This window comes from Mus caroli, chromosome 4 (assembly GCF_900094665.2).
Source record: "Mus caroli chromosome 4, CAROLI_EIJ_v1.1, whole genome shotgun sequence".
Taxonomy (NCBI): Eukaryota; Metazoa; Chordata; class Mammalia; order Rodentia; family Muridae; genus Mus; species Mus caroli.
In genome coordinates, this window is record NC_034573.1 from 101,341,789 (window position 1) to 101,366,991 (window position 25,203).

The following is a 25,203-nucleotide window of genomic DNA, read 5'->3' on the forward strand; positions in this document are numbered from 1 at the left end:
GAGTGCTGGGATTAAAGGCGTGCGCCACCACGCCCGGCTCATGTTTTTTATCCTTATCACAGCATCCGTTCTGTTGCTATAAAACATCACACCCAAAACAACTTAAGGAGGAAAGAGCTTATGTGGTTGGTAGGTTACTGTCAATCATCAAGGAAGCCAAGGCAGGAACTCAAGACAGAAACCAGGGAAGAGTACTGCTTACGGATTCACACTCCACAGATGACTCAGCCCGCTTTCCTATACAACCCAAGACCACCTCTCCTGGGTGGCACCACCTACAGTGGGCTAGGTTCTCTCGAATCTATCATTAACCAAGAAAATGCCCACAGACATGCTCACAGGCCAATCTGATGGAGGAAATACTTCTGTTGAGGTTCCCTCTTCCCAGGTGATTTTAGTTTGTGCCAAGGTGACAAAAACTAACCAGCACATGCATTAAGTATGTAAGTATCTTTAAAGGGTTAATACAGATGCTATTTATTTATTTATTTATTTATTTTTGGTTTTTCGAGACAGGGTTTCTCTGTATAGCCCTGGCTGTCCTGGAACTCACTTTGTAGACCAGGCTGGCCTCGAACTCTGAATCTGCCTGCCTTTGCCTCCCAAGTGCTGGGATTAAAGGCATGCGCCACCATGCCCGGCTACAGATGATTTTTAAAAAAGTATATTAATACAAGAGTCCTAAAGAAATGGCAAAACAATGGAAAGCTAGGTGGGATAGTGCACCCCTGAGATTCTAGCACTCCGAAGTCTGAAGCAGGACCATTGGAAGTTCAAAGTAATTCTTAGTCTGGGCTACATGAAACTCAAACATTGAAAACAACTCCCCCTCCCCCAACAAGCAATGAAGAAGTTATACAATCAATCCCATGCACCGAATTAGACAAGTGGTAGTAAATTGTAAACTGAGGCAAGGTGGAGGAGCTCAGAGTGGGAAAGCAGATTGAGCGCAAGATAAAGATACTGTAACAAGGTCTGTGTGTACAGAGCCCCTCCACTTCAGCTTGCTGTCCTGATAGTAACAATGTTGCTTTCCTTTTGTATAGAGAAGACACTGGTCACATCCAAATCTCATTCCTGCTTTGGAGAAAGAATGAGAACTGAACCATCTTGCACCTTCTCTTGTTTTTTCTTTCTTTTTAGAATTTACGTATTTTTTTATTTTATGTGTATGGTATTTTGCCTGCATGTTTGTCTCTGTACATACAGTGTCCATGGAGGACAGGAGAGGGCATTGGATCCCCTAGGACTGGAGTTACAGACAGTTGTAAGCTTCCATGTGGGTATTGGGAATCGAACCAGGTCCTCTCTCTGCAAAAACAGCAAGTGCACTTACAAGCTGGCTACCTGCTCTTTTTAAAAATGCTGTTAATTCAAAATGGGCATTATATCACAGCAATGTATTTTTGGAATTCATTCTCTCTCTTTCTCTCTCTCTCTCTCTCTCTCTCTCTCTCTCTCTCTCTCTCTCCCTCAGTCTCCTTCCCACTCTCATTTTTAAAATAGGATTCCACTGTATAGTCCCAGTAGTGTGTGCCTATCATCGGATATCTCACTGTATAGTCTTGATAGTGTGCGTTGTAATCTCAGAACTTAAGAATCTGAGCCAGGAGGATCATTATGAGTTTAAGGCCAGCTAAGGCTGCATGCAGAGTGAAGCCCTGCCACCGAAAGGGCAGGGGACAGGAGACTGCTCAGTCAGTAAAGTACTTGCCATACTGCATGATGTCATGAGTTCAACTCCCAGTGCCTACGTAAAAGGTCAAGTATGGTGGCACGTACTTGCTATTATAGCACTGTGAGGCAGAGACAAGCGGGTCCCTGGGGCCTGCCGGCTCCCCATCTAGCCTAATCAGCAAGAGCCAGGTTATGGTGAGAAAGTCTGTCTCAAAAAGCAAAGACAACATCTCACCATCTGAGTAAGGACACCTGAGGATGTTGTCTGACCTCCACATGTAAGTAAATACTCAGGGAATGTGCACATCTAACTGCATTCATCCTACTACCTGCACACACGCACACACATGTATATATACTCACATACACATATGCACACATACACTCACACATGCACATAAGCTGGGTGTGGTGGTATTTATTGTCTGTAACTTCAGTACTCAGGAAGCAAAGACAGAGTAAGGATCAGGAGTTCAAAGCCAGCCTGGGCTGATATAAAAATAAAAAATTAGGCCGGGCGTGGTGGCGCACTCCTTTAATCCCAGCACTCGGGAGGCAGAGGCAGGCGGATTTCTGAGTTCGAGNCCAGCCTGGTCTACAGAGTGAGTTCCAGGACAGCCAGGGCTATACAGAGAAACCCTGTCTCAAAAAAACAAAATAAATAAATAAATAAATAAATAAATAAATAAATAAAATAAAAAATTAGGAAGGCAAGCCCAAGCCCATGGGTTTCCTGAGAAGCAGCTGAGACATCAGAGCTGGGCCCTGCGTGAGAAGAATTGACAGTGGCCAGCTCCCAGTGTTCTGGCTGGCTGTGTGCTGATGTGAGGTTTTCCTGAGAAAATGCGAAGCATTGCCCTTACCTACGGGCAGTGAGAGTTGAGAACCTCCCTTCAGAGGCAGGGAGGAGAGAAAATAAAGGCCTCCCTCAAAGCCTCTTCTAGCTCAAGCTGCCAAATGGCTCTGGGACTCTGGGACTCGGGTTGGTCCCAGGAAGTGGAGTCAGCAACTCTGAGGAAGGGACTGGGCACCGAATGTTTGGGTGGAATGCCAGCTCCTCAAAAGAATGCTTCTTTGTCCTCGTGCCATCCGTGCCAAAGCAAAACACATTTATCAGCGTTCGAAAACTGCAAGGGAGAGTCCACAGAGTTTAAGCAACAGAAAGGGGCCAGGAGAAATCGATTGTTCGTGATGTTCATTACTAACTTAAGAAGTTTGAAATGTTTTGCTAGTCTCTTCCCTGAGGGAGCAGGTTTTACGATTTTACTTCACAAAGCATAGGTGTGTGCAAGGGCTTAGTCCTCAGGGGCTTATTTTCCATCTACTTTTGTGACAATAAGCGATTCTTGCCCTACAACCACACCCTCCCAATGGCAATTTTCAGGACTTAACCCCCACGAATGCAGTGGTGGAAAAGTGGCTCAGGTGCTTGGCATTTGAGCAGCTCCTCCTGACAGGACATAAATAGTGGGTTCCAGGTGCTGTGTGGTAAGCGTGATTTCAGGAATATTCTGAGTCACCTGTTACGGTTTCCCTCTGCCCGTAGAACTTAATCAGCAATGACAACTTGACTCATTTGAATGCATTGGGGTTTTTTTCTCTCTCTCCTTTTTCCACAGATGGATGGACAAAACGGTGGGTACAATCTAAGCATCAGTCAGATTACGGCCAATTCCAGCTCGCCTCGGGAAAGTTTTATCAAGACAAAGAGAGAGATAAAGGTGAATCCTAGAATTCGGGGCCGGAATGATTGTATGACTTTAACTGGATTGCTTTTAATCCGTGATTACCAATTCATTTCTCTTACTGGATAGATAGATAAATAAATAAATAAGGTGGGTGGAGCTGAACATGGTGGTGCACGCCTGTAACCCCCATACTCAGGAGATTGAAACATCCAGGTTGCAGCCACTTAGGGCTAAATGATGAGTTCCAGGACAGGCTGGATTACAGAGTAAGACCCTGTCACAATCAAACACACACACACACACACACACACACACACACACACAAATGTTAAGTAAAAAAAGGTAGTCTCGCCACAAAATTTATTATGTTTTGTAGCTGAATAATGGCTATTTTAAGCTGGCCTTTTGCATATCATGTCTTTCATCTTTCTAACATTTTCACCAAATGGTTATTAGTATCTTCCCAGTTTTTCAGAGGAGTCTCAAAAAGGTTTTCATATTTGCCCAAGGCTATACTCTACAGTTGAGGGGAACAGCTGAGACTTGACTTGGATCTGACTCTAGGGACCGTGCTCATTACCACTAATGTGTGCTGTTTTCCCCAAACTCCTAGGATTTTACAAGTAGTGTTCTGTCCTGGAAACCTGGGAAAGCACTGCCAAGCACCCAAATGTCTTTCTAGAGCAGCGTTGCGTGATGGAGAGGAGAGGGCCTCACTGACGAGCTGTAGAATTGGAGCACGTCTTTTTACCTCTCCAAGTGTTTGCTGTTAGACAAAGATAGCTATCACCTGCCATGCTCACTAGGCAGAGCTTTCATAAAGGCCAAATAACACTGTGGAGGAAGGCTGAGCTCCAAGGACAAGGACTGGGGGCATGGGCTCTTGGTCTGAGAAAGCTTTTGTTCTAAAAATAGACTTCATTGATCACCCCCTGGAGTGATTTCCCATCTTCCTCCATCTGGCTACTGTTGTGAATCTCATTTTCATATTTATTAAAGGGGGAGAATTATGAGCTGGCTTGAGCATTTTAAAATCTTGTTTAAATCCTTTCTGGAAAGTTGTTTTTAGAGGAAGGACAGAGATCTGGAGACTGAGCAGTTCCCAGGACGCCTGTGTCTTAGTACTGCAGCACAGGCAGTCTACATTGGCCCATCTCCTTATAGCCTGCCTTCTTGGTCCATCCTCTGCATTCCATACTCTGAAGCCCGTTAGACTCTGGAAGGACATTGCAGTAACAGTGAGACTAGCAGGGTGTGGCAGGGCAGAGGCGAAAAGCTTGACCTTCTGCGATCTGGCTCTTATAGCCCCTTAGAGGCCATGAGAGAAGTAGGAAGTACTCTTCAAAATGCAGACAGCTCCCAGCATGATGTCAGAGATGAAAGTGTTTACCATAGAGCTTGGCATTCAAGAAATGCTTGACACCTTGTCTGAATCAGGCCCTGTGCTCCTTATCATAATTTAGCATGTGTGGGTTGTTTTTTTTTTTTTTTTTAGTGTGTTTTAAAGACAGGGTCTTGTACAACTCAAGTTGTCCCTGGATTACTTATCCCCTGCCTCCACCTCCCATGGGTTGGGGTATAGGTGTATGCCACCACATCCAGCCTTACTTATTGAGTGTTTCCACATGTCTGTCATTTGTGATTACACAATTGCAATTCCTAGGAAGGATCTTTCTATTTGATTACTTCATATGGTTAGTCTAGAAAAGTTCTGGGGTCCTTGACAGCTCTGAGACTCACTGGAGGTTGGGGGCTTGGCACTAACAACTGCTTTAGTGATCTCTGTCACGTGAAACCGTTTCAACGACTTCACGACAAAGTGAAGCTCACCTTTCATTGTTACTGTGAGGGTTGAATACACACACCTGTGTGAATGAAAAAAAAAAACTATCTGGTAGAGTTAAATGTTAAAGACTGGGGGGAATGACATGGGTAAGGGTGCTTGCTGAACAAGAGTGAAGACCTGAGTTCAAATCCCTAGAACCAAGGCTGGAGATGTGACTCAGCAGTTAAGAGCACTGGCTGATCTGACAGAGGACCCAGGTTTTCAACACCTGTGACCTCCAGTCCTAGGGAATCCATTGCCCTTTTCTAACATCTGCAGGCACTATATTTGTGTGGTGCATAGACATAAATGTAGACAAAACGCCTATACACTGGTAAAATTAATAAATAAATCCCTATGGCCCATATTAAAAGGGCTGTGCCCTCCTGTATCCCTAGTGCTAGGTAGGGGTTGGGGCAGAGATGGTAGTATCACCGTGCTCACTGGCTGCTCGCTCTAGGTCCAGCGAGAGACCCTGTCTCAAAGCACTAAGGCAGAGACGTCCAGGGAACTGGCATCTCCCTCTGGTCTGTGTATGCAGAAGCATGCACATGTGTGCATGCAACACACACTCAATTTTTACAAGAGATAAATTATTTAGAGATTAAAATATTCAGTGAACTATAGCAACAATTATTATTTTTAAAAAACTGTTTAATAATGATCTGAGTGAACTCTGGGCCTCTTTTTGCTGTAGGCTTTATTTACCACAGAACCTTATTCTGCTGCCTAGCCCTTCTCAGCCGGGCAGGGCCTTTGCTTGAAAGGCTGCAGAATGATGCTGAACTGACTCTAGAAAATAAGTGATCGCATGATGCGATAGAACGTATCAATGCGGCTAAAACTCCCAGTCCGGTTCCGTCTTTGCTTCACAGCGTGTTCAGATCGCTCTCCCTTCGCACGCATGACTCAGCCTGCTCACTTATTAAACGGGCACAGTGCCCATTTTTTTTCAGTGCTGCTCAGAGGCTCGGATGAGAAAATAGTGTAATGCTCTGTGCACAGCACCTGGCACACCATGTGTGTGAGGAAATACTGGAGCTTGGTTAAGTCAAATGCTGGGTCTCTCTAGGCACGTACGGGGAACTTGAGCTTGAAGCCTCAAGCGCGTTCTCTCTGCTCTCAGGTCTCCAGACCACAGAAGATGCCAAGTTCTACGCCCTTTCTACCAGGTTTAAGCCATTCAGCAATGAGAATGAGACCTTGGTGGTTCAGTTTTCAGTAAAACACGAGCAAGGCATCGATTGCGGCGGTGGCTACGTGAAACTCTTTCCTGCCGCACTGAACCAGGAGGACATGCACTCAGAATCCCAGTATTACATCATGTTCGGTAAGCGCCCTGGGAGCCGCTGTTCTCAGCCCCTGGGATTTGTATAAGAAACCCCGTGGTGGTTGAAAAGACCTGAAACAGACAGTTGGTAATTTAATAGTTTCATATCCCTCGAGCACTAGGACTCTCTAGAGATCTGACAAGATGACATCCCTAAACCTGAATGTTAATAGAAATAGACCAACGAGGGGGAAAACCACAGGTATCAGCGGCAAGTCTGTCATACATGGGGACAGCCCAGTTCTTAGAAAAGGAGGTGCACAGGCCTACAGTAAGACACTGCACTCAGACTCAGAAAGACAGCCACGGTCAGGGAAATGACCTTTCTTAAACCTTTGTAAATGTCCCGAGTGTGACATCTGTAGCTAGGTCTTCTTGAGGAGACCCAGCTTTTAGCCACAACCAACCTTGAATCCAGTTTCAACATGATATTGAGAAATCAGCAGACACCAAGCATTACAACTTCTGAAGTACAGATGAAGAATGTGGGTTAGACCAAAAGTTTTGTACAAAGTCAGTGAGAGGGTTACGCTGGACAGCAGGCACTAACATGCCCATAATTCCCTTCAGACACTTCCTTTCCCTGGCAGCCTCAGCTAGATCCCTTCCCCTCCCCTCTCCTTTTTCCTCCTCCCCTCCCCCACCTGGTCTTGGTTCTTTTTCAAATCCTCCTCTTCTGCTTCATTGTCCCCCTTTAAAACCTGTACCCTCTTTTTTTTTTTTTTTTTTTTTTTTTTTGTTAAATCCACACTCCCCACACACAAAATCTCAGTCTGTAGTCCTACACTCACCATGTAGCCCAGCCTGGCTTCAAGCCCACTGTGAGCCTCCTGCTTCGGCCTCCCATTATAGGTGCAAGCCCCCATACCTGCTTACAGTCCTTCTCTTATGCAGAGCGACATTTGGGGGTGTGTAAAGTGTCTGCTCCCACATCATCTTTGTATTTCCTTCTGAATCTGTACCATGTGTTACTGTCTCCATTTTGCAGATAAGGAAATCGAGGCAAGAAATTTGCTCAGGGCACATAGAAAGTCAGACTTTGAGTCACTGTCTATAAAGTCTTCTTCCTTAAAGCAGCTGGATAACTTTTTAAAAAGCAGAGTGAAATCTATGTTCTTAAAAAGTATTGAGCCAGGCTGGAGAGCTGGATCAGCAGGGAAGAGCAACTGGCAGCGTGTGAAGAGGACCCAGGTTTGATTCCCAGCACCCACATGGCAGCTCACAACCATCTCTAGTTCCAGGGGATCCAACTCCCTCTTTTCTGGCCTCTATTAGTATGAGGCATATCAGTGGTGCATAGAAATATCTGGAGACAAAATGCCCATACACATAATAAAATAAACATAAAAACAAAAATTTAATTTGAAAAGGGTATTGAACCAAGTGTGAAGCTATATACCAGTATCCATGGGCAAAAATAGGAGGATTGCTAGGAATGCGAGGCCAGCCTCGTCCACACATCACCTGAACACACAGCCTTTCCACAGTTCATGGCCTGTGCATTCACTGTTCCCATCTTCTCCCCAGGGTTACATGGAATCTCTCTCCCTAGGCGGTGAGCTCCTGGAGGCCTGGGATATACCTCAAAGTCTAGCACCAAGCCTGACCCCCTGAATGCCTGTGTTAACTAAAGAGTGCTTGAGTGAATCCCAGGGACTTCGTCTTTCATTTGGCTGGTGAGGCAGCCAAGGCTACAGAGCCTTTGTAACGTTCTTTGGAGAAAAGTATTGATGAGGAGCTGCTATGAGATCATAAGAGGCAGCCTGATTGAATACAACCGGAGGCTTTTTTGGAGGAGGTATTAATTATTCTGTAAATAGTGGGTTTGATTTTAATAGGAGGAGGAGGAGGAAAGCATGAAATGAAGGCAAAATCAACAGTGTGTACAAAAGCTCAGGTATGAAATTCAAACGTACGGTAAAGCAGGGAGAAGATCAATGTGGGTAGAGTACAGGGTCAGTGCCTTGTGTGCATGTGCACAAGTGTGAGTATGTGTTGTTATCAGTGTATGCATTATATGGTCTGTGTGTGTGCATGCATATGTATGGATGTGTTTTATACTTGATATTAGCAGAAAGGCTGAGAAGCTCTTTGTGAGTTATGAGTATATGAATATATGAGAGCAGTAACGAGAGTCTCAGAACTCTCTGGACTCCCCAGCTCCGATCCACAGTGCTCACTAGAACCGTCAGAAAGCAGAAGGGGTCACAGGCTCTGCTGCTAGGTGGCTTTGAATCCTTGCAAGGCATCCTACCAGATCTTTGGGCAAGCTGCTTGACTTTTCTGAGCCACACCCATCTAAAGTGAGAGGGTGATGCTTATTTGTTAGAATTAGTGACACTCTGGCAACCCCTGCTGTTCTGGCTGCTTTGCTGTGTCAACTTGACAGGAGCTAGAGTCATCAGAGAGGAAGGAGCTTCAGTTGAGGAAGCACCTTCATTAAATCCAGCTGTAAGGCATTTTTTTCAATTAGTGATCAATGGGAAAGGTCCCAGCCCATTGTGGGTGGGGCCACCTCTTTGTTGGTAGTCCTGAGCTCTATAAGAAAGCAGGTTGAGCAAGCTATGTGGAGAAAGACATTAAGTGGCACCCCTTCATGGCTGCTGTATCCACTCCTGTCTTCAGGTTCCAGCCTTGAGTGAGTTCCTGTCCTGACTTCCTTTAGTGATGAACAGCCATGTGGGAGTGTAAACCAAATAAACCCTTTTCCTCCCCAACTTGTTTTTTTGGTCATGGTGTTTCATCACAGCAATAGCAGCCCTAGCTAAGATACCTGACTTCAGAAGGCTTCCAGTTGGTTTGGTCATGGAGCCCTGGCAGGAGATTAGAGGAAGAGAAGTGAGTTATATCTCTCAACTCAAAGCCTGCTTCTCTCCTGCTGTGCCTGCTCCCAGACTCTCCTCTCTCTCACCCCTCCTGTCCCCTTTGCTGCTGCTGCCGCCCATGAGAATCACTGTACCTTTCCTTCTCTCAAAATCTTGCCCCCCACTTTGTAAAAAACAAAAATCCCATTTACTAAAACCTTCTCAAATAACCCTGAGTGTCGTATCTGTCTCTTACTGGAGCCATGGAGTGCTGCACAGGCTGCATCTGTCTTGGGTCTTGGCCTCAGACTGGGCACACTGCCTGAAATAGATGTGAAATCATGTTCTGGGGTTTAATTTCCAGGCCCGGACATCTGTGGCTTTGGCAACAACAGACTACAGGTCATCCTTTCTCACAAAGGGAAATACCATGAGAACAACAAGACCCTCAAGTGCAGGGTGAGTATGTGCATTAGTCCTCAGCCTAAGCAAAAGATTTTATCTTATATGTATGTCTGTATTCCACATATGTGCCTGGTGCCCACAGAGATCAGAGTAGGACGTCAGATCCCCTACACCAGAGTTACAGATTGTTGTGACCTGTTGTGTGGGCACTGGGAGTTGAACCTAGGTCATCTGGAAGAGAAGCCAGTGCTCTAAACTGCGGAGCCGTCTCTCTAGTTCCAGGGAATAAAAAAAAGAATATTTAATATATGGTATCTTGGGGCTGTCGAGATGGCTCAGTGGGTAAGAGCACTGACTGCTCTTCCAAAGGTCCTAAGTTCAAATCCCAGCAACCACATGGTGGCTCACAACCATCTGTAATGGGATCTGACGCCCCCTTCTGGCGCATCTGAAGACAGCTACAGTGTACTTATGTGTAATAAATAAATCTTTGGGCTGGACAGAGCAGGAACTGAGTGAGCGGGGTTGACAGAAGGGAGCAGAGGTTCTAAAAATTCAATTCTCAACAACCATATGAAGACTCACAACCATCTCTACAGCTATAGTGTACTCATATACAATAAATAAATGAATAAATCTTTAAAAAAATATATGGCATCTTATTTTTTCCCTATAAAACTCTACCAATTAAATGTTATCATCCCCATTCTACAGATTAAGTTGACCTAGTGATATGCTATACATCTGGGATTTAATATAGTGCAATATTTGGTGTGGCACAGTTACTCACTATTAGATATTGGGGTTGGGTCAGGAATGCTATGTTTAGATGAGATGGAGTGGGTCAGTTTACCTCAGTAATGTAAAGCTAGAAGCATCCAGATTAGTTAGAAGATAATAGGTGTATATTCAGTCAATAGTCCTAATAGGCATTATTAACCAAATGTTAATTCTGCCTTGGGCCTTGAGTATGGGATAGATTCAGCCAGACAGGGCTTTCAAATTAACCAGACTCACAGTAAAGCCTGCAGTGACTTGTGCCTGTAATCCCAGCTACTTTGAAGGCTGAGGTGAAAAGGTTGTGAGTTCATTGCTAACCTGGGCAATTTAGCAAGCGCTTCCCAAAACAGAACACAAATTTCACAATGGAGTAAAGGTGAGAGTTGAGCAAAGGAAAGTGACTACCTACATGACATTGGAGCAGAGAATGGGGCTCCTCCCCAGCCCAGAGGCTTAGGTAGGAGCTGCTTCCTGGAGGAGTCTTCCTTTGTGCTGAAAGATGAATATGCTCTAGAAAACGAGTGTGACAATTTTATGGAGAGATGAAATCCTGGATGAGGAGTCTGCGTGAGAGAAGCCAAGGAGACTTCAGAACCCAAGGCACAGCATGAGGGCTGATACAGCTGAAGCAGAAGAGAACGGCAGGAACAGAGTCTAGAAAAGCCCATAAAGCTCGGGACATTGGACCTTGTGTTGAAGTCTAGGCCTTCCTGATCAGCCCTCTACACAGGGCTGGATGTGCTGAGTCTTCCTCCGGGACGAGTCTCAGCCTGCCAGCTTAGGCACGATAAGGGAAATCATAGATCACTCCCACTGGTGAGAAGCTCAGTTTAGTAGGACAAACAGAAAACAAGATAGATCAAAGAATAATCAGAGCTTCAGATGGGTAAGGGCTCGAGGATGGGGAAGAGCACAGAGTGAGACCACAGGAACACTAACAGCACCGGTGAGCCTGCTAGCGGAAGGGGGGAAGGGATGTTAGTAAAGTGTGTGTAATGTGTGGAAGGGAGCATTCAGGGAAGTGTCTGAGATCTACGATAGTCCTATGTGGGTGTCTGAGATCTACGATCACCCTATACGGGACTGAAATAGTAACCATTTCCTTTATAGATTAATAAAGACACTCACCTGTACACTCTGATCCTTCGCCCTAATGCTACTTATGAGGTTAAAATTGACAACCAGAAGGTGACAAGTGGAGGACTGGAAGATGACTGGGACTTCTTGCCTCCCAAGAAAATAAAAGACCCCTACGCCAGGAAACCAAGGAAATGGGATGAACGACAACAGATAGAGGATCCTGACGATAAGAAACCTGAGGTCAGAGGGAGTTTAGCGGGGAAAGCTAATCTCGGGGAGACAAAGGTATTATAGTAAAGCACCATGAGAAAATGAGGGTCTGATTTCAAGCTAGGTCTAGCAGGCATGTTCAGGGTAGCATGACTCCAGGTAAAGACTGTGTGGGAGCAAATCACATACAAATCATAGCTGCAGCTCACATGACTGAGGGCAGGGTGAGGTCAGAGACAAGGATAATACCCACCTGACGTGAGTTTAAAGTACTCAAGGTCAGAATGATGGTGCACCCAGGGGGAAGGGGCCACGATGACCTTCTCTCTCCTGTACTGGGCTATCACACACTGGAGCAGGAGGACAGGGCGGGTAGGAAGCCGATTCCCCCTGTCTGTACTTGAGTCCCCAGTTTCCTCCCACATCACATCTATCTTCATGAAGGAACATTTTGTTTTAGGACTGGGAGGACTCTGAATTCATCCCAGACCCGGATGCCAAGAAGCCAGATGACTGGAATGAGGCGATGGATGGAGTGTGGGAAGGGCCCCTGATACCAAACGTCAAGTACATGGTGAGGAACCCCTCTTTTCAATGACAACTTATAAAGGGAAATCAGATGTAAATTCTAACTTATAAAACACATGCAAACCAGGTGTATGCATGTAGGTTCTAACTTATAAATTCTAACTTATAAAACACAATTTCTAACCCATAGGCTTGTAATCCTAGCCCTCAGGAGGTTGAGGTAGGAAGATATCGAGTTCAAGGACAAGGCTGGACTGTACAGCAGGACCATGTCTCAAAAGAAAATAAAACAAAAGAAAAACAAAGCAGAAAGTCTGTGTTCTCCTGCTCTTCCCCTCTACACTCTGAACACTGAATGGGAGGATGCTGGCCACATCAGAGTTCTCAGCCTCTTCCTACTTATAAGGGGGGAGGGCTGGTAAAGCCAGCACTAAGAGGTAATGGGTCAGACAGGCTTGGGCAAGGAGCTTGTCTAGAGCTGGGAAAAGCTGCCAGTTAAAGGAACACGATGCAAACAGGAAACAGTCTAGGACTCAGGAATTGGATGTCTTACGAGCAGGCTCGAAGGGTAAAGAGTGGGGTCTGCATGAATCCAAGGTATTTAAGAGTAGAGGGACTTCCTCCCCTCCTCCCCCACCCCGCCCCCCAGACAAGGTTTCTCTGTGTAGCCCTGGCTGTCCTGGAACTCACTCCGTAGACCAGGCTGGCCTTGAACTCAGAAATCCACCTGCCTCTGCCTCCCAAATGCTGGGATTAAAGGCGTGCACCACCACTGCCTAGTGAGGAACTTCCATTTAAGGGTCAACTCCTGATCTCATGTCAGAAGCAAGAACTAAAGGAATCAGCCAACAAGTGGCCCAGCAATAAAGTTAACTGGAGCAGGATTTTATCTGGCCAGTTTCCTGCACCACACAGGACAAAGAGAACAGCCCCAAGTGCCACAATACTTCGACTATGTTCTCCAAGAAGCTGTGTTTTCTAAACTTCATGGATGTGCCTGTTCAGAGAGAGGGCCAGGCCAGAATAGACCCCTGCCATGTCATTTCACTCCCAGTGAGTGGAAAAGGGAACTTGGAAGAGTCTTATGCCATTACTCAAAGAAAGGGAGAGTTGGGTTTTTTTTTGGTTTTTTTGTTTTTTGTTTTTTTGAGACAGGGTTTCCCTGTATAGCTCTGGCTGTCCTGGTCTACTTTGTAGACCAGGATAGCTTTGAACTCAGAAATCCGCCTGCCTCTGCCTCCCGAGTGCTGGGATTAAAGGGGTACGCCACCTCGGCCAGCTGTGAAAGGGAGAGTTTTAAGAGGCTGTGACACAACTCTTTATAAATTGATTGATGCTTTTTGATTGTGTAATGTTAGAAGAATGGAAAATTATTACTGACATATCCACTCTTGGTTGGTTTTTTGTTTAGGGAGAATGGAAACCTCGGATCATTGACAATCCCAATTACCAGGGCGAGTGGATTCACCCAGAGATAGACAACCCCAAATACAGGCCTGACCCCACCATTGGTCACTATCACAACATCAGTGTCCTTGGTCTGGATCTGTGGCAGGTAAAGCACCTGGGCTCATAGCCCTTCAACAGTGGTCCTTGGAGCTTCCACAAAGTAGAAGAAGCAAGCCTCAACCTGAAGTTACATACTTGAGTAAATCTTGATTTTTTTTTTTAAACCTCAAACAACTCCTCTTTTAAGTGGAAGTAATTATATTTATCCTCAAATTTTACTTAGTCCCTTATACAACCACTGTATTAAGGACTTTGCATGTTTGTTTAATTTTCACCATATACCTATTTTTCAACCTCAAAAGAAGGCTCCAAAAAGTTGAATAATTTTCCTGAAGAAATGCCTCTGGTAATAGAAGCAGAAAACTTGGGCCTGAGTGCTAGGCTTTCTTCATCAGACGTATGTCCTGTGTATTACTAATACTTTTGATGCCTTTGCTGATCTTACATGGTTCCTTTCCCTGTCTCATTTTGTGATAATGTCTCATGTAGTCTAGACTGGCCTCCAACTTGCTATGTAGCTGAGATAGCGTTGAACTGCTGACCCTCTGGCCTCCACCTCTAACTGTCCAGGCACCAAAGCTTCTGGTACAGGACCCTGTGCTTTGCTTTCATCGTTTCTTTATTCATTTCCTGCTTTATTTATCCTCACTTACTCAGGTTTCTGACTTCGGGAGGTCAGTATAGAAATGGAATGAAGTCACTACCAGATGCCAGGCATGGTTTCAGAAGGGGAGGAAGAAGGAAGAGGCACCGTGTTTCCTTCCTTCCTGACTTATCTGAAAAACAGGGATACAAGCCATGTATTACTACCTCTTTCTTTTTTTTTTTAGCTTGTTCCTTTTAAATGAATTGGAACTTTCTACATCACATAAATAGATATAATCATATTAATGTGCATACTCTGTTTACTTAAAAATTAGATTTGTGTGAGTTTGTGTGTGTGTGCCCATGTGTGTGTGTCTGTGTGCACATGTGTATGTGCCCATGTATGCCATGGGCTGCATGTGGAGGTCAGAAGACAAGTTGTTGGAGTTAGATCTCTTTTTCTGTGATGTGGGTTCCAGGGACTGAACTTGGGTCATCAGGCTTGTCCATAAGTGTCCTTACCTCAAAGCCTTCTCACTGGTCTTTAAAATGTTTCTCCCACTAAAACCATTAGGGTACACATTTTATTCTATATCTTTGTTTATAAACTTTTGGCACTAATTTTTCTGGGCTCTGTCAACCTCTCTAAACAGGCAAACCTACTTGAAGAATTTACTATGTCAGAAGAGTATTCCTCAAGCCTTGGTCCTAAGGCATGTAGGTCAACAGAGGGTCATAGAGTCTGAACTGGAGTGAAGGCCCAGAGATCTCATTTCTAAAAATCTGAGGTTACGGGGAGGGGAGAAAGCAAGAGAGTGAGAGAGTGTGTGTGTATATGAGAGAGAGAGAGAGAGTGTGTGTATATGAGAGAGAGAGAGTGTGAGAGAGTGTGTGTGTGTGTATATGAGAGAGAGAGAGTGTGTGTGTATGAGAGAGAGAGTGAGAGAGTGTGTGTATATGAGGAAGAGAGAGAGAGAGAGAGAGAGAGAGAGAGAGAGAGAGAGAGAGAGAGAGAGAGAGAGAGAGAGAGAGAGAGAGAGAGAGAGAGAGAGAGAGAGAGAGAGAGAGTGAGAGAGAGAATTCTGCACAATGCTGACATCATCCCTACAGGTATTTTTCTTACTTATAATTCCTAGGTAGGTTTGACTCCTTGATCATAATTCTCTTCACTCAGTTAACCAGAACATCCAGCTAAAATAAAAACAGAATCCTTGTATCTTATAGGAAAAGCCAAGTGACTGAGCACAGAGCTAGACATCATTCTTGACCTGTCCCCTCTAGCTGTGAGTTTCCAGCGGAGATGCTCTGACATCCCTGAGACGCTCTGCTATCCCAGCTGTCTTCTTTATCCTGCCTCTGTCCTGGGTGACCAGCCTAGTCTTTGACACTTCCTGTTTCCTAGTCATGCCTCCAAACCCAGTCTATTGCACCCCCACCCCCTACTTGGAAGTGGTTGCATTCTGGGGTCAGTTCAGGCTGAAGCTGGGAGGAGATTGCAGAGACCATTCTTTCTATCTGGGACTCCGTATGATCTTTGAAGGGATAATAATACAAACTGCAGTGAGTCTAATGCAAAGTACATTGATACTCTTACATCAGGGGATCTGGACCACAGCCCTGTGAGGCAAGGAGGGTAGGACTTGCAGGGAGCAAATCCAGGGCCTCACTTGTTACGCACCTCTGAGCTAAGTCCATGTCCTTACTTCCATTTTACTATTGAGATGTAGATAGGGCTCAGGGATGTAGATTGACTCATAGCTAAGTACTCATATTCCCTTTTATTCTAATTTAAAGTTTTATTTTTGTAAGTATAGTGTATGTGTAAATACAGTATATGTGTGTATGGTACTCTAGCCCATCCATAGGCCAGAGATTGACATCTGGATGCTGTTTCTCAACCCTTTGTCCATTGTACTTTTTGAGACTGGTTTTCTCCAGACTGGCTGTCCAGGGAGTCGTCCTGTCTCAGTCTCCCTGGGTTGGGATTACAGACCTAGGTCCTGATGCATAGATGCTGGGGATCCAAACTCAGGTCCACAGAAGCATTTTACCCACTGTCGTCTCTCTAGCCCCCCACTCCTTGCACTTTATGATCCAGGTGGAATAGCACAAGAACATCCAGTGAGCGAAGCTGTGAAAACACTCTTTAGACTTCGTGTTTTACGATCAAATTCAACTCTTCCTCACACGATCTTTTCTCTTAATTATGAGAATACAGCAGGGGAAGTGTGTTTCCTCCCACTTGTGTTTTTCAGATAACAACTTGTAAGCACAGATGGGAGATAAATAGATCAAAGTCAGAATAAGACCAAGCATTAGTAAACAGGGCTGGCAGTCTCATAATCCAGGAATTTGAAGGGAGGTAGAGAGGGAACAGAGGTCACTGATGAAAACGAGGAGGTGAGAAGATGGGCAAGCCATCAAACGGGCAGTTTTCTAAGTGAAATTGCAGACAAGTCAAAAGGAAAACAAAAAAACAAAAAACCAAAAAGTCAGAAAACATCTCACAGTTGAAAAGTGAATTTTATAAGCCAACTTAAAGATCTATGACTTAGAGCAAACTAAACGTTCTGCTATCCTGTGTCCATTTGTCATTTGTTTTTCTGCTGGAAGCAGTGTTAATAGAGTGTGAGCCAAATAAAAAAGCCTTTATTATTAAAAACAAAACTGCAAAATTTATCTAGGCTGTTAGTCACAAACATGGCACTTTGTAAAGTAGAGGAGAGGCACACAAGCCCTCATACTGCAGAACTTTTTCTTGGTCACACAGCTGTTTGGGTAAAATTAAAAATGATTTATTTTATTTTTGTTTTTTTGAGACAGGGTCTCATTATGTAGCTCTGGCTGTCTGTGAACTCACTATATAGACAAGACTGGCCTCAAACTCACAGAGATTAGCCTGCCCCTACCTCCCAAATTCTGGGATTAAAAATGTGTACCACCATACCTAGCTTAACAAAGATTTGGTCAACATATTGGCAAAATTAAAAAAAAAAAATCTCAGATTGGCTACCTTTGGTTCTTTGAAACACATCCAGATACTGAAAACTATAATCATCGTCTATTGAATGATATCTACTACATCCCATGCTTTAGATACAGTAGTTCTAATCTCATAACATTACCATGGAGTTATTCTTTCCTATGATTCACATTATTATGTTTTTTTTTTTTTNTTTTGTTTTGGTTTTTCGAGACAGGGTTTCTCTGTGTAGTCGTGGCTGTCCTGGAACTCACTCTGTAGACCAGGCTGGCCTCGAACTCAGAAATCCGCCTGCCTCTGCCTCCCGAGTGCTGGGATTAAAGGCGTGCACCACCACACCCGGCTACATTATTATGTTTTATTATTATTTATTACTATTTTGAGATACTTTTATTCTGCCACCCTGGCCGGCCTGGAACTCACTATGTAGACCAAGTTGACCTCAGCCTTACAGAGTTCCACTTGCCACCTGCCTCTGCCTCCAGAGTGTTGATATCAAAGGAATATGTACCATACCCCTCATCATCATCATCATCTTTATAGGCAGGGTCTTAGGTAGCCTGGTTGATATCAAGCTCTCTGTGTGGTTGAGGAGGACCCTGATCTCCTTGTCCTTCTGCTTTCATCCACACCTCCCAATCCTGGGGTCACAGACATGAACCATCATACCTGACTTCCTTGATTTACTTGTGAGAGTAACTCAGAGGGTTGAGTAACTTGCCTACTATCGTAAAACTAGAATGTAGCTGAGCTGGTCTGTTCAAGTTCCTGTCTTGAGCTCCCTTCTATTGTATTCCTTTGTCACGAAATAAACTATTGTAAAGCATAGATTTAACCTTTTAGACACAAATACGACAATTTTGTTTTGTTTCGTTTTTTTTTTTGAGACAAAGTTTAATGTACTATTACATAGTTTTTAGTTAGCCTCTGGTACATGATATCCCCCATATGCTGGGATTATAAGCATACACTGCTATACATAGCATTCTTAAAGAAGATAGAGAAAGGAGATGGAGAGGGGACTCAGCAGTTATCAACACTTGCTGCTCTTGCAGAGGACCCTGGTCCTGTTAATAGGACCCATATGGTGATTCACAGTATTTTGTAACTCTAGTTTTAGGGGATTCAATACTCTCTCCTGTCTCTAATGACTCCCTAACACATGTGGTGAATATGAACAGGCACACAAATATCCAAATAAATAAGGCAAAGCCTTTTGGTGAGTGTGTGTGTGTGTGTGTGTGTGTGATTGATGGGTGTATGTGCATACACCCACGGCCAGAGGAGAACATCAGGTGCCCTCTTTTATCACTTTCTGCCTCATTCTCTTGAGACAGGGCCTCTCACTGAACCTGGAACCAGTCCGGCAGCCAGCCAGCCCCAGTGATCCTCCTGTGTCTGGCCCCGACAGCATCAGGGTTTATAAGGCACACTCTGGCCACACGCATTTCCACCAGTGCTAGGGTTCCCAACTCAGGTCCTCACACTTATGCCACAATTACTCTTACCCACGGAGCCATCTCTCTACCCCACTAGGAACCTAGCTAGAATAATCTCACACTTTTCATTTCAACAGGTGAAATCAGGCAGCATCTTTGACAATTTCCTTCTAACGAATGATGAAGAGTTTGCTGAAGAGGTTGGAAATATGACCTGGGGATTAAGAAAGGTGAGATGTTCCTTCACTCTGAATTTCAGATGTCTGATTCTGCCATTTGCAAAATCGAGACTCACAATGATTGTTCCAATTCTGATCACTTGGGCTTTAGAGACAGAGAACTCACATTCACTGAACATCTTCTTCAACTTTGTATTTGCTACCCTGGGCACTTTGTAAAATGCATCTCACTTGGCCCTTAACTCGACCTTGAAATAGAGATGCTTTCCATTTCTCCATAGGAACTGAGATTCAGAAGCTAAACTGCCCAAGGTCACACACAGCCTCTGACTTGCTTTGGAGCCTGAACCCAGCATCCATGCTCCTTTGTGTGCCACACTGTCTCCTCAGTGTGCCATTAGAGGGAGCCACTCAGCCCACCTCAGCCTTTGGACATCAGAGGAAGCTACAGTGCTGTTTGTTTATCAGCTCTTCCCTTTCCACAACCATTTTATGTGTGCAGTGATATTTGGGGCAATGGCTTCATGGGGAAGGCATCCTGCATCCAGATGTCCTGTCCCTGCAGGAAGGTCAATTCAAGTAGGTTTATAGCCAGTGTTTAAAGTTCAGCAGGAACCTGAGGAACCAGCAAAGCACAGACACAGAGAGTAAAAGCAAAACCACAACCTTGACCCTCCCTGCCCTGAGCTGCAGAAATGGCTCCATTGATGAAATATTTGCTGTGCAGGCTTGGGGGTCAGACCAGAGCCCACAGAGAAGGCATCTGTGTTTCTAGGGACACATATGCTAGGCAAGTGCTCTACCACTGAGCTGTATGCTAGAACTCTTTTTACTTTTTATTTTAAGACAAGGTTTCACAAAGTTACCCAGAGACTGGCCTTCAACTCACTCTGTAATCAAGGCTGGCCTTGACTATGTCTTCTTTGTCTTCAGCCTACTATGTAGTTGAGATTACAGGTCTGTGGGCACCAGTCCTGACTCCCAGCGGATCTAACTGAAAGTGCTAGGCTTGGAAAGTTTGCCTTTATCCTCTGGGCTATTTTGCTGACTCAGTGCCTAGCTTTAAAAATACGTTTTAGTCTAGTTTTGTCTTGTTTTACTTTAGCATTATCATCTTTATTTTGTGATACTAGGAAACTAACATAGAGCTTTGTTCATACTAGACATGTGGGGATTGCTGAGCCACTCCCCAGCCCTCTAATACTGTTGTGTTGTTGTTATTTATTAGTTAGAACATGAATGTTTTTATGTAGACTGCTTAGGTTCAAATCCAGGCTCCATCCCTAACTAGCTATATGCACTTTGTCTGTTTATTTAACCTTCCAATTGGGAATAATGATAGCACAATCTTTTAAGAAAAATGTAGACCATCCATATGAGCTGGGTGTGATAGCACATCCACCACTGCAGTCCCACAGGGTGGAGGAGGCAGAGGCAGAAGGGTTAAGAAAGAATTCAAGGTTTGGACACAGTGGTGTGCATCTTAGATCCCAGCACTCTCAGGTGGGTCTCTGAGAGTTTGAGCCCAGCCTGGTCTACATAGTGAGTTCCAGGACAGCTGGCACTCCATAGAGAGACCTTGTCTCAAAAAAATTAAAAGAAAAAAAAAGAAAGCATTCAAAGCCATTTCTGGATTATATAGCAAGACCCAGTCTCAAGAACAAAATAAGCAAATGAATGAATTAGAAAGAATCCCAAACATTAGATAACCCTTATCGAAGGTGGGCTACATGACCTTAGGCATCATTGTGAGGAATACAAATAACACACAAATATTGTTTAGCTAAGGTGGGTAATGACATAGGTACCTAATACTAGAGGAGGAATTAGTTTATTTTAGTATTTTATTTAATTTTTAAAATAAATTGATTCTTAAATTTTTTATTACACTTATGCTATTTAGTATAATGTTACATATATCAGGTCTGAGTGCACACACATGCCACAGTATTGGAGGTCAGAGGACAACTTGTGCCGTTGGTTTTTTTCTTCCGCTGTGAGTCCAGGGAGCAAACTCAGGGCTATGGGTTTGGTGTCAAGCACTGTCACCTTTACTCAACTTGCCAGTCCACTTTATATTTTTAAAATTATTTTATTTTAGTTTTTATTTCATTTTGAGACAAGGTCTTAGGTAACCCCTAAAATCCTTGTCTAGCAGAGGATAACCTTGAACTCCTGACCCTGCCTCCACCTCCCAGGTGCTAGGATTATGCGTATGCCTAGCTTTAAATCAATTTTATTTACAAATGAAATACACCAACACCCAGACTTTCCCCAGAGGCACTGAAATTTAGATGTAAACAAACACCATCCTAGAAAACCTTGAAGCCAATGGGAAGACAACAGCTGTTTCTAAAATGGGCTGTTTACTTCATCTGTGAAACTTTGAAATCCCACATTTCCAACAGGATGTGGAGCAGCAGTGGAGAGAGCTGTACGAGGAAATGGAGAAACAGAAGGAGGCGGAGGAGACCAAGAAGAAGAGGGAAAAGGAGAGAGCCAGGCAAGAGGACGTCTGGGGACTGGATGAGGAGGACGAGGAGGACGCTGAAGAGGACGACGAGGAGGAAGCAGAGGGAAGTCCCAAGCAGGAAGGCAGTGCAGAGAGGGCGTCTCTGGACCAGAAGGAAGCCCACATTGATCAGAAGGATGAACTGTAACTGCACAGACACTGGGTGTGGCAGAAGTCAGAGATGGTGCTTAGAAAGGGAAATGGGCACTCACTTAGCAAATTATGGGAAGTAAAACGACTCATTCTTTTTAGATAAACTTTGGATTTATATTTCTACTCCCCTTCCCTGCTCTATTTGCTCATTGGTAGAAAGGGAATGATAATTTTATCTCATGAAATGGCCCTTGAGACTGAATGAGGTAATGCCTTTAACGTGCCCAAAGTAAATACATTGTAAAAAAAAAAAAATGTAGTAGTTAAAACTACTATCATTATCATGGTGTTTATGAAATTAATTGTTGGTAAAGAAGCTTCTATATAAACTTGGTTCTTACTTTCAACTGGGGTTTTTCTTTTGTTTAAATATATACAATACTTAGTATTTATGGAGCAGTGCTAACAGTTGTACCCAATGTTTCCTTTTTTTTTTTTTTGAATGTATTGAGTACCTAAAGCCAAAAGCAGAACATCCTTTAAACGTTTGGAAAAATACTTCACGAAAGTCACTTTGTTTGCCTGCTGCTCTTGCCTTATGTTTAAACAATTGTTACTTGTTTGCAAGTTTGCTTGTCTTATTTCTATCTTTTTTGTTCTACCGGCTCACAGCATCATTATCTCTTGAGTTCTTGTAGTTCTTTATAGATTAGAAAGCATTTTCCCACAAATTCGCAGTGTGCCTACAATGCATCTATTCAGTCTTACAGAGGTCACTGCAGAGATCATTGCTATCTTCATGTTGCAGACACAGAAACTTGTTCAGGGTCAGTCAGTAAGGGGCAGGCCAGGATCTGATCTCAGGTTCATCTGGTTGAAAAGCTTAGCCTTCTACTACACCAGGCTATTTGAATGAATATCTATTAGTACGAAATACAGACAGAAAGTAACCTGTCACATGGAAGAAATGTCCTTATATCCTTTTGTTTTGTTTTTGTTTTAATCCAACATTTAAGGAACCAGTAAACTACAGGGTTACCAACACAAATCAAGGTACTCACTAAATATCCACTGGAAAGCGTGAACTCCTATCCTCAACTACATAGTGACCGCAAGGCCAACCTGGACTAGACCCTATCTCAAAAAACAACCAACCAAACACAAAACCAAACCACCAACTCACTCTGCCTATGCCTGCAGGCTTCAGAGACACCTTCATAAAGACTGTAACCTTTGAGCCAGGTATTGAAGAATACAAGAAAATGTAGAACAGATTTGCAGTTAAAGAACAAGGAGCCTGGATAACAGGAAGTGGAGTCATCAGATCAGTGAGAGTGGCAGGAAGTTCTCCCTTCCTCCCTGGAAGCGGGGACCTAGTCAGCTTGTTTTGTTTCTTAGAAAAACTAAATGTTTAACTTTTAAAAGAATATCTTTTATATATTCTTTGGCATTTGTATACATGTATACATGAGCACCTTAATCGTCATTTGAGACAGGTTCCCACAGTCTTGCCCTGTTGCCCTGATTGGCAGAGAGTTTACTTTGAAACATAGACTGGCTTTGAACTTCCTCATACCTCAGCCTTTGAGTGCTGAAATTGCACGCATGCAAAAACTGCTCAGCTCCTAGTAGTAGGTCTTGGATTTTTAGAATATTCTAGATTAGGAGACAGTACATTGGGTAAAAAAGCTAACTATTAAAACTTGAGTTTCATCTCTTGAGTTTCACATGGTAGAAAGAACCAACTCTTGTAAATTGTCTTCTGACTTCTACACACATGCAGTATATATACATATGAATTAATAAATATTTTTAAAAAACAATTTTAAGTGGCAGTTGGGTGAGGAAAGAAACTTGGAAAGATTAGCACCTGACAGCCCACAGACTGTCGAGAGTTTTCATAGCCTGGGGGAGGGGTATGGGGGGTTGGGGTGGTGGCCAAGGCACACCAACCCACAAAAGGCAGTTTCAAAATAATATCAAGTTTTAAGATATCGTACATGAGCTGACTAAGATCTCTCTGGCACTGCTTGATACCAAGCACATTGGGACATCACTTTTGAGATAGCAGCTCAGACCCAGGGTGAAGAGATGAGCTTTATGCAGCTAATTTTGTGGCACAAATCAGTTTTTCTTCCATTGAAGGAGTCAGGAGAGCATGCAATGTCCCCTCAGCATTAAAGAGCACTTGATACTTTCTGCGATCAGTGAGAAAGGGGAGAGACACGAAACAAACTTGCTCTGAGGGCTGTGGATGAGTGACAGAGTGTGTAGCTAACGTGCACAGGACCCTAATACTGGAAGAACTAAGTAAGGGCTGGGTCTCAGAGGTCTCATTATCTTAATCTGATTACTTCTAATGAATAAAGTAAAAACTAAGGTTGTCTAAAGATACCTAAAGCTAGGACCTTAGCAATGCGGTATTTGTTTTGTTCGGGGCTAACTCTTCCTAGAATTCCCTTTCCTAATTGACCTGGCCTTATACAGAGTAGCAAAGTTTCCCAAGATGGAGTCTCTGCCTGGGCTTTTTTTGGTTGTCAGTAAAGAAGGCCCATACCTGTCTTCTTCCTCTATAGAGAAGACAGTATGCATTAGGCTGAAAAGATATCTTCCAAAAAGAAGAAAGAAATTAGATTGCTGCTTCTAAGCTGTAAAGCAAGCTGTAAAATAATAAAACAATGACCATAAAGCCATTACAAAATGTGTATACCACAGAATGCTTCTTAAAATTAAATGTAAACGTTTTATTTTATGTATATAGGTGTTTTACCTGCACGGATGTTTGTCCACCACTTGTGTGCCTGGTGCAGGTAAAGCCTAGTAGAGGACATCAGATCCCTTGGATGGAGAGGTACAGATTGTTGTGAGCTGCCACGTGAGTGCTGGGAATCGGACTGGGGTCCTCAGCGCTCATAGCTGCTGAGTCATCTGTCCAGCCCCATACCATGCACTTTAAAGACATTTTACATTATGTTTGCATTCTCTAAATTCTCCCCCAAAGAACTCAGCCTCTAGCCTGGCTGGCATTTCCAGGAAGAAGCAGAAGCAAGCTGGTGAGAAAGCCACAAGGGGCAGAGGACAGAGGAAGTGGCAAGGGAGAAAGCTGTCTCCCCCTGTTTCATGGTCAGCTTCTGGCAAGTGTCAGGAAGAGTCAGACTCAGAGGGAGGAATGGCAGGCAGGCACTAGGAACTCTGCACTCCCTTTATGCCTGCTGGAGCCTGGACCATCATCCTTTGTGTACACAAGCGTTCCCTTCTGTGCAGTTCAGCTTACTTTCCAAGTCACCAACTGTCTTTTCAGTTTACTTAACAACCTCGCAGCAAACACAGCAGATATCTGCTTCTCTCTAAGTTTATCAGCAAGAATCTTGATCTCTTCCTGGTCTTTACCTTCAAAGCCCTTCAGGTTCCAGCCAGTCGGTGTGATCTACTTATCTATTTCTCTGCAGAGGACTCACCTTAGGAGCTTCCTCTTCATACTTCCTATCTGCCCGCCCTTCCTTCCTTCCTTCCTTCCTTCCTTCCTTCCTTCCTTCCTTCCTTCCTTCCTTCCTTCCTTCCTCTCTCTCTCTCTCT

At 43.9% G+C, this 25,203-nt stretch overlaps 1 protein-coding gene across 4 annotated transcripts in view; it reads left to right on the forward strand.

Annotated features, from left to right (window-relative positions):
• LOC110292958 (calreticulin-like) overlaps positions 1 to 22,260 on the forward strand; it is a 36,275-nt gene extending 14,015 nt beyond the window's left edge. Inside the window, exons 1-9 of one of the 4 annotated variants that reach the window (XM_021160654.1) lie at positions 1,843 to 1,955; positions 3,297 to 3,398; positions 6,317 to 6,520; positions 9,689 to 9,783; positions 11,620 to 11,829; positions 12,260 to 12,373; positions 13,739 to 13,882; positions 18,981 to 19,073; positions 21,431 to 22,260. In XM_021160654.1, coding sequence (XP_021016313.1) covers positions 6,487 to 6,520; positions 9,689 to 9,783; positions 11,620 to 11,829; positions 12,260 to 12,373; positions 13,739 to 13,882; positions 18,981 to 19,073; positions 21,431 to 21,682 — 942 coding nt within the window. In that variant the 5' untranslated portion in view covers positions 1,843 to 1,955; positions 3,297 to 3,398; positions 6,317 to 6,486 and the 3' untranslated portion in view covers positions 21,683 to 22,260. Of the gene's footprint in view, positions 1 to 1,842; positions 1,956 to 2,797; positions 3,166 to 3,296; positions 3,399 to 6,316; positions 6,521 to 9,688; positions 9,784 to 11,619; positions 11,830 to 12,259; positions 12,374 to 13,738; positions 13,883 to 18,980; positions 19,074 to 21,430 lie in introns of those variants that run through there. The other 3 variants (XM_021160655.1, XM_021160652.1, XM_021160651.1) reach the window with 3 other exon arrangements.
• Positions 22,261 to 25,203: the final 2,943 nt, after the last annotated feature.